Here is a 9,235-nt window from a genome sequence, read left to right on the forward strand (position 1 = left end):
ACCATCAGCCCAACCCCACTGTGCCCACTAAATCATGTTCCCAAGTGCCACATCTACACATTCTTAGAACAACTCTGGGGATGGGGAATCCACTACTGCCCTGGGCAGCCTCTGCCAGGGCTTCACCACTCTTTCAGGAAAGAAATCTTTCCTAATATCCAATCTGTACTTCCCCAGCACAGCTTGAGGCCATTTCCTCTGAACCTATCTCTTGTTACTTGGGAGAAGAGACCTGCACCCACCTCATCACAACCTCACAGCCTCCTTTCTGGGAGCTTCAGAGAGCAATGAGGTCTCCTCTCAGCCTCCTCTTCTCCAGGCTAAAGAGCCCCAGCTGCCTCAGGCACTCCCAGAACCCCTGGGCTCCAGACCCTTCCCCTTCTCTCGATGTGCTCCAGCCCCTCAATGTCATTTCTGTGTTGAGTGGCCCAAAACTGAACCCAGTATTTGAGTTATGGACTCACCAGAGCTGAGAGAAGGGGGAAGATTCCTTCCTTGCTCCTGTTGGCACATGTGCTGGACATTGTGGGATCAAAGGGCCAGACAATGCTGGTGTGAACCCTGCACAAGAGACCATCAGCTCCGAGATCCTACCTGCTCACTCCTACTGCTTCCTGGGCCCTGGCACCAGGCTCAGCCACCTCACAAGATTGGCTCTTGGCTTTGCCCACCACGGTGTCCAGCATTGTGGATCTGCTGGCTCGTCACCGTGCCTGCCCTGAGCTCTGCTCCCCACAGATGTGCCTGTGGGACCTGCCTTTGGCCACCTGGATGGAGCACTGCAGGGCTTGTCTGCAGCACTGAAGAAGGAGAGAGTGTGTCCCCGTTTTGGAGAATAAACATAGGGCACGTCCTCCAACAGGTACACTTCTCTCTTAATGTGAATATTTTGACACTGGGACTGGCACCCAGGGATGGGGTGGAATCTCTGCCTTTGGAGCATTTCAAAACTTGAATGAACTGGCTTGGAGAAACCTATTGCAGGTTTTAAGCCAGATCTGCACAGAGCAGAAGGTTGGACCAGAGACCTCCAGAGGTCCCTCCGAAACTAATTCTTCCTGTGATTCTTTCAGCATCCTTAACTCTCACTCTTTGCTGGCCAGGGAAAAGGAATGTGTCCACCCATAAATTCCCACCTAAGGCAATCTGGGGGAAGCCAAGGACTGGGTTTGTCTGGCTGTGAGTACAGTTGGGTTTATAGCATAAGTTTTGGTTTCGTGGCTGTGAGAAAGCCAAGGCTTGACGTGTCTCTCCTATATCCCTCCCACTCGAGGTAGTGTTATTTTTCTTGTGAAGAGGGAACCACTTAAAATGGATCTCACAAGTGTGTCTCATCAGCTTGAGTGAACAGAAAAGTGAATATGAGCTGATCTGAGTTAAATTAAGTCCACTTCAGTTATCAATTAGGGGTTCAAAGCCACTTAATTAATACACTTCAGCATTGCCAATCCAAAGAGATACCTTCCATCCACTTTCATTGCTCTGCAACGGAACAACACGACTCAATTCACATGATGTTTGAGGACCTTGCTGAACCTTACCTAAGCCCAGATCCAAAATCTTCTTCTGATTCAGCAGACCTAGAACAATTTCCAGCACTGTATTAACCCTTTACTCCCCATTCATCAGGCAGTAGCTGCTGAAATAGCTTAAAACCAGCAGCAGATCTCAGCTCTGGAGATCTCCTAACTTTTCATATGTTCTTGAGTTTCCAAAACTCTCTCCTTTCTCTTAGAGCCACAAAGATGATCCGAGGGCTGGAGAACTTCCCATACAAGGACAGGCTGAGAGAGTTGGGGTTGTTCAGCCTGGAGAAAAGAAGGCTGTGGGGAGCCCCTAGAGTAGCTTCCAGTACTGAAAGTGGCTCCTGGAAAGCTGGGGACAGTGTTTTTACCAAGGACAAGGAGTAACAGTCTTAAATTAAGGGAGGGAAGATTTATACTGGATTTCAGGAAGAAATGTTTCACACTGAGGGTGGTGAAACACTGCCACAGGTAGCCCAGAGAAGTAGTGGACGCCCCATCCCTGGAAACATTCAAGGTCAAGTTGGCTGGGGCTCTGAGCAGCCTGGTCTGGTTGAAGTTATCTCTGCTCCTGAAGAGGGGCTGGACTGGATGACCTGTAAAACTCCCTTCTAACCCAAACCATTCTATGATTATCTTCTCTCAGATCATCGACAGTTGAACCTGCTGGAGATACACAAATCTCCAAACAACACTGACAGCTGAGGCTTCTCATTATATTTTTGTGTTGTTTTGGCAACAAATTCTCATTCCACACTTGCCTCCCCAAAGGATGATTTCAATTCCATTTCAAGCAAAAGATCAAACTCAAGTCTTCCAAGGTCCCCTCAAGCCAACATTTGTAGGCCAACAAGTCCTGTTTCACAGCAGTCCCTGCCTTCTCAGAGGTGAGAAGTGCTTCTCTGTCCTGGTTCTCCTGCCAGTTCTTGGTGGTCACTCCCAGAAATTATCATCCAGCCCCATCGCTCTCCTCTTCAAGCAGCATTAGTGGAGCATGGGCAAGCTGTTTCCTTTGGGTGCAAACACACCCAGATCTGACTTGGATGTGCAAGTGTCTGGCTGCATCTCAGATCCAGACAGGTTCCTGCTTCCCACTCTAGAATGCTCAGTCTGTAGCCAAACAAAGAGCTTTCCCTCTGTCCCTTTGTCTCTTTCTCTCTTTCCTTCTTCCTTTCTTCCTACAAATTCTTCCTTCCAGTTCTTTCTTTCCTTCCTTTCTTTTTTATTTTTCCTTTCTTTATTATTTTTCCTTTCTTTATTTTTTCTTCTTTCTTTTTTTTACCTTCTTTTTCTTCCTTTCTTCTTTCCTTCTTTCTTTCTTCCGTCCTTCCTTTTCCTCTGCATCCATTTGAATGACAAGGGTTTCTGATTACAGTTCTCCTGGGGAATCAAACAACAAGGCTGCTGCTCACTTACTGATTGGCAGATTAAAACAGATAAAGGGAGAGATTTGTATATTGACTCTGTGTTTATGCAACTCATGTGCAAGGCCTGGCCAGGAGCAAAGGGGGATATGACCCACATAAATAATAACGAGCAGTATTTTTAAACTAAATCATCTGGAAAATTCACAGATGATTCCGTCGGTTCCTTCTATTGTGTCACCAGAGGGTCATAAATAATTCAGCCTTGCTCAAATATTTATGGAAATCAATTTAGCTCTCAGTCCAACGTCACCTCCCTGAGAAAACAGTTTCCTTTCATATCTCAAGTGCAAACTGACTGCCCTCCATCTCACCAGCCTCCCCAGAGCTGAGGGCACCTGTAGCCTCCCAGCAACACACCCGGGTGCCAGCCCAGCCAAGCAGGTCCCCAGACAGCTCTGGGGCTATGGGGATCACCAGGAAGGTGAAGCTGCATGTGCTTCTTCCGGGGGAAGAGGAGGTCCAGCACCTTCTGCTGTGACCATTCTGAGCTTCAGGATGGGGCATTTGTTCTGGCCCCGGACAATTGTCTGCTCCAGAGACGAGGGACGGCACTTGGCAAAGCTCCTGGCACATGGAGATCAGCCCCTGTCCAGGTGACAAGCGGTGCCTGGAGAAACGATCACTGCACAGGAGAGAAAGGCTCCCCAATGCAATCGAAGGTCACAAAACACACTCCTAGAGGAGCAAGCAGCCTTGGGGAGATCCCCATGCCCACTCCCAGGGCAAGGTCCATGCACGGCTTTGCCATACCCACTGCGGAGCAGCTGCTGCGTGATCTGCACCACAACAGCTTGCTTCCTCACCTCCCTTCTGGCTGACAAATGGCAAGGATTCCCCATGATTATATAGCAAGACAAAAGGCACAACTCCACGATGAATGAGAGACCCAGGATCCCATTGCTATGCATTCTGAACAAGGTGCTCTGGCTGGCTCTGGCAGGGCACATCCCTTCAGAAGCCCAGTGGCTGTGATAAAAGCAGAAGACATGGTGTAAGATCCAGTGGCAGTCCAGGCACCAGAAACTCAAAGTCTCTTCTGCAACACAAACCACCGATCCCTTCCTGCTGACAGTCATCCAGCACAGAGGAAGGAGGATAAGACATCAGGCCCAAGCATTGTGTGAAATGACCCAGCTATGTCAGACTCCAGCTCTTCTCTTTCCAAGCTTTGGAGGTCTCTGTGATTCTCCAGTTTACTAGGAGTTGAACATCCAAAAGCACTGACCCACAAACCCAAACTAGAGACCAAAGAGCAGAAGCAGCATGGGCTCTTGACTTGTGCTGAGCAGAAAGATGCTGGAAAAGGAGACGCTCCAGTTGCAGAGCCACAGGTCCTCCAAGCAGGTATGAACACTGTCTCTGCTTGGTAGAGGACAGCAAAACTCAGCTTCCAGTGATGGTCCACGATGGAGACCCCACAGAACTGGTGAGTGTTTGGCATGCTCCATGCGGCAAAATGGGAACTCTGTACAGCCCCATCCCAAAGGACAGAGCCAGGTAGGGTGACTTGGAAGTCCATGGGAAGACTCGCACCTGCATGGCCTTCACCTGAGTAAACACAGAGGAGACGGAAGCCCTTGCAAAGCTGGTGCCACTTAACTGGTTATCATTAGATATGATGGGGCCCAGACTCAGCTCAAATTGCCAAGCTGAAGAAAGCAAAGGCTATAGAAATGACCACCAAATTGTAACAAAATGGTGTCGTTCCTCTACCATGGCTTCTCTACTCAAAAGTAAACCCCAGAACAGAAAAATATCAAACAAAACAGTGCCACGGACTAGGCATGCAGAGCTTCACATCTGCTTTCCAAGGTTTTCTGCTAGGGTCAGGTGTCTCAGCACCATACTGTTGATTCCCTTCTGCTTTTCAGCCTCTCCTGTTTCACTTGTACATGACAGCAATGCTGAGGCATCCTCAAGGCCCATGCACATGTCATGCCTGCACCTCTGAGGATGACACTAGATGAGAGCACCACTGCTGTTCCCACAGGGAAGAGGACCAGTGATCCACAGCAGGAACACTCGCAAGGGCTTCTGTAGGTGGTTCTGCAAGTGGCTGGAGCACCTCACATATGAGGACAGGCTGAGAGAGTTGGGCTTGTTCAGCCTGGAGAAGAGAAGGCTCTGAGGAGACCTTAGAGCGACCTTCCAGTACCCGAAAGGGCTACAAGAAAGCTGGGGAGAGACTGTTCACAAAGGCATGGAATGATAGGACTGGGGGAATGGCTTTAAATTGGAGAGGGGAAGATTTAGACTAGACATAAGGAGGAAATTCTTTACTATGAGGCCCTGGCCCAGGTTGTCCAGGGAAGTTGTGGCTGCTCCATCCCTGGAGGCGTTCAAGGCCAGGTTGGATAGTTCTTTAAGCACCTCCAGTGGGAGATGTCCCTGTCTATGGCAGGGGCATTGGAATTAGAAGTTCTTTAAGGTCCCTTCCAACTCAAATCATTCTATGATTCTATGAAACCCTTCAGTTCAGGCGACCCTCCCAAAGGGGCCACCCCTCTTCTCCATGCTGGCTGCTTTCCCTGCTAGGGTTTCCAAGGAGCCAGCAGCTTCAGTGTGGAAAGGAGGAAGGTCCAGTGGAGCAAACCAGAGCCGTCAGCCCTGGCCAGGAAAGCTGCAGTAGTCATTATGCATTGCCTGCACAGCAAGGAGCAGTGAGATGCTGCAGCTCCCACCATAGAGGTATGTTTTCCACAGCATTCCAGGGCGTGGTAGAAAAAGGGATCAGAATGTGTCCAGATGCTGCAAACACAGAACAGCTTCACTGGAAAAAAAAAAAAAAGATCCCTTGTTAGGGGAAAATCTGAGGGAAAATTTTGACAGAAAGCTGGGTAGAATCCTGTTTCTGGGATTTTGTTTCTGTTTAGAAAAGTCCCTCTCCTGTCCAGCATTGATGACTTGGGGCCTTTGAAAGAGCATTTAGACTTGTCAGACTGGTGATTCCCTGCAGATGGAAGAAATGGATGTTTCTGGGCTGCAGGGTCCTGAACTGCCCAACAGTTGGGATCCACCTCACAACTATCTGTAACTCGGAACCCTGTCATAAAAGCATCTGCCTCTGCACTCAGCGCAAGGACATCGCCTGCTCTCTCTGCAGAGCTCTTCCATATGCATTAGCTCTGTTTTATTGAAAAAGGGGTTAATTTGTGCCCTCTTCTCCTCAAGCACTGTAACACAATCAGTCTCAACAGAGCTACTTGGCTTTCTCTTCCCTTCTCCAGCCGTCACTTCTTGGCTTTTAATAAATTATTCAGCTTTCCTAAATATGCATAGGGGTCTCATTAACAACTAATTTTGCTTATTTAAAACAACTGCATAATCAAACCTCTATAGTGTTTTGCCTTTCTTATAATCATGAATTATTCATGGACTGGGAATCTGCATACAAATTTATTGATTCTTAAAAAGGTGCATTTTTCACAGCCTGGAAAAAAACAAACCCTGTTTATTCTGGTTTGTAGCATTTTGGCCCAAATTCCCATGTAACAAATCATATGGCGTTTTCCTGGGAACAGACGGCAGGCAAACCCATAGCATCACCAAATGCACCTGGAATTCCTGACTGCAACAAGAGGAAGTGTTTCAAATATTGCACTTGATCATTTAGACGATTTTGACTTGCAGCCCCTTCTCAGAGCACTAATGGTTTATTGTTGCAGCATCCACTGTACGCTGACTTCTCGGTGCCTTTAGGTCCTCCCATATTAGGTACACAGAAGAACCTCTGGGCAAGAAAGGGACATCTTGCTAAGGCGTGCAAAGCTACCGGTGTCACTGGATCCAATCACAGAATCACAGAAGCATAGAATGTCCTGAGTTGGAGGGGACCCACAAGGATCATCAAGTCCAGCTCCTGTCCCTGCACAGGACACCCCAACACTCACACCATGGGGCTGAGGGTGTTGGCCAAATGCTGCTGGAATATTGTTCTGTTTGGCACCATGACTCCCTGGGAGCTGTTCCAGTGCTCCACCACCCTCTGGGGAAAGAACATTGTCCTAATGTCCAACCTAACCCATCCCTGGCATCTTCCTGCCATTCCCTTGGGTCCAGAAAGAAGAGCTCAGCATCTGCTCTTCCTCCTCCTCTCCTTGTGAGGAAGCTGTAGAGTGCAACGGGGTCTCCCCTCGGTCCCTTTTTCTCCAGGCTGAACAGACCCAGTGACTTCAGCCACCCCTCACACAGCCTCCCCTCTAAATGCTTCACCAACTCTATGCCCTCCTCTGGACACTCTCCAGCAGCTTTAGATCCTTTTTATCCTGTGGCTCCCAGAACTCCCCCAGTGCTCAAGGTGGGGTCACCAGTGCAGAGCAGAGCGGGATGATCCCCTCCCTTGCCTGGCTGCTGATGCTCTGCTGGATGCACCCCAGGACGCAGTTGACCCTCTTGGCTGCCAGTCTGCATTTATCCCACAAAGAAAGCACCTAAAAAAAAAACAGGTACAGGTTTGAGAGGGAAGATGACCCATGGCATGCTGTCAGCCTTAAGGTCTGCACAGCCACCACCAAGAAGGGAAGCAGGGCACCCACACACATGACCCCGCACCTGCACACCCCTTGATTCACTTCCCCGGACTTCAGGAGAGAAGACTTTGGCCTCTTCTGGAATCTGCTCAGTAGGGTATCGTGGGATAAAGCCCAGGAGAGTGGCAGGGGCCAAGAAAGCTGGTTAATATTCAAAGATTACCACCTCCAAGCCCCAGAGCAATGCATCCCAGCTAAGAAGAAATCAGGACAAAAATCCAGGAGACCTGCATGGATGAACAAGGAACTCCTGGTCAGTCTTAATCACAAAAAGGAAGCCTACATGGGGTGGAAGCAAGTATAGCTGGCCTGGGAATAATATAGAGAAATCATCCAAGCAGTGAGGATAATGTTACAAAAATTAAAACCCAGATAGAATTAAATCTGGGCAAGGAAGTCGAGGACAACAAGAAATATTTCTGTAGGTATGTCAGTGATAAAAGGAAGACTAGAGGGAATGTGAGCCCTCTCCAGAAAGAAATGGGAGACCTAGTTGTGCAGGATATGGCGAAGGGTGAGGTACTTAATGATTTTTTGCCTCAGTCTTCGCTGGTCAAGGTTCAAGCCACACTTCCCAAGTCGCAGAATGTAAAGACAGGGACTGGGAGATTGAAGAACCACCCACTCTAAGAGAGGAGCAGGTTCAATATCATCTAAGGAACGCGAAGGTGCTCAAGTCCATGGGACCTGTTGACATGCACCTGTGGGTCCTGAGGGAACTTTCCCCTGGATCGGGTTGATCAAAGCCCCATCCAACCTGACCCTGAACATCTCCAGGGATGGGGCAGCCGCCACTGCTCTGGGAAATCTGGGCCAGGGCCTCCCCACCCTCACAATAAAACATTTATCCCTAAGATCTCATCTTAGTCCCCCCTCTTTCAGATGAAAACCATTCCCCCTTGTCCTCTCCCTGCCCTCCCTGATCAAGAGCCCCTCCCCAGCTTTCCTGGAGCCCCTTTCAGGACTGGAAGCTGCTCTAAGGTCTCCCTGGAGCCTTCTCTTCTCCAGGCTGAACAAACCCAACTCTCTCAGCCTGTTGCTGTGCTTTTATTTGTCTTCTTACTATTCCATAAGGAGAACCCTGAGCCACAGGAAGAACACGAATCTGTAAATGTTTTTTTATTACACAGCAGAGTCCTTAGATACCTCAGATCTCCCTTTCTTCCTTTCCACATCTGTCTGCATCGTTACCTGTCTGGCTCTATATCTATTCACCTCCTTGTCTGCACTTTCTCAGGGTGTCACTCAGAAGCAACTGCCACGTGGAGCAGTCTGGGCACTTGATCCAAATCCCAGCCCCTACCTGTCCTGTGACGGCCTGGAGTTTTCAGCCAGGATTTGTTCAGGAAGGACCTGGTGATGACAGTCACAGAGAAGGCAGAAGGAGCTGGGAAGTTGTGCTTTGCACAAAGCGTATGGTGGGATGTGGCTATTGACTTCCCTTGTCCCACGCACTTAGTTTGAGGTAGTGCTGTGCTGACCCATCCTTGACTGAGGGGATGAATGTGTTTGTTGTGGGCACTGCGGAGGTGCCAGCACATCGTGTCACAACAAGGTCACCTCAGGGCTGGCAGAACGACACTGATTATAACACACTGCTGTGAGTCACCCCTAGCTCTGCCAGAGCTCCTCACACAGCACTTGGAGAAGGCAGTCACACTCAGGGTGACCTCCAGAGATCAAGGCACCAAAGAAATGGCAGATACTTTCAGGCTGTTCTGTCTTTTCAGTGACCCATGTCCCTGTGCATCCAAAA

The 9,235-nt window shown here is 49.1% G+C and overlaps 1 protein-coding gene across 1 annotated transcript; it reads left to right on the forward strand.

Annotated features, from left to right (window-relative positions):
• The first annotated feature begins 3,936 nt into the window (after positions 1-3,936).
• Positions 3,937-4,641, forward strand: LOC138730414 (large ribosomal subunit protein eL8-like). Its single transcript, XM_069875587.1, is given in 4 exon segments — positions 3,937-3,941; positions 4,143-4,309; positions 4,312-4,576; positions 4,578-4,641. Coding segments are annotated over 4 exon segments (501 nt in total).
• The last annotated feature ends 4,594 nt before the right edge of the window (positions 4,642-9,235 follow it).

Source organism: Phaenicophaeus curvirostris, chromosome 23, assembly GCF_032191515.1.
Source record: "Phaenicophaeus curvirostris isolate KB17595 chromosome 23, BPBGC_Pcur_1.0, whole genome shotgun sequence".
In the NCBI taxonomy this organism is placed as follows: domain Eukaryota; kingdom Metazoa; phylum Chordata; class Aves; order Cuculiformes; family Cuculidae; genus Phaenicophaeus; species Phaenicophaeus curvirostris.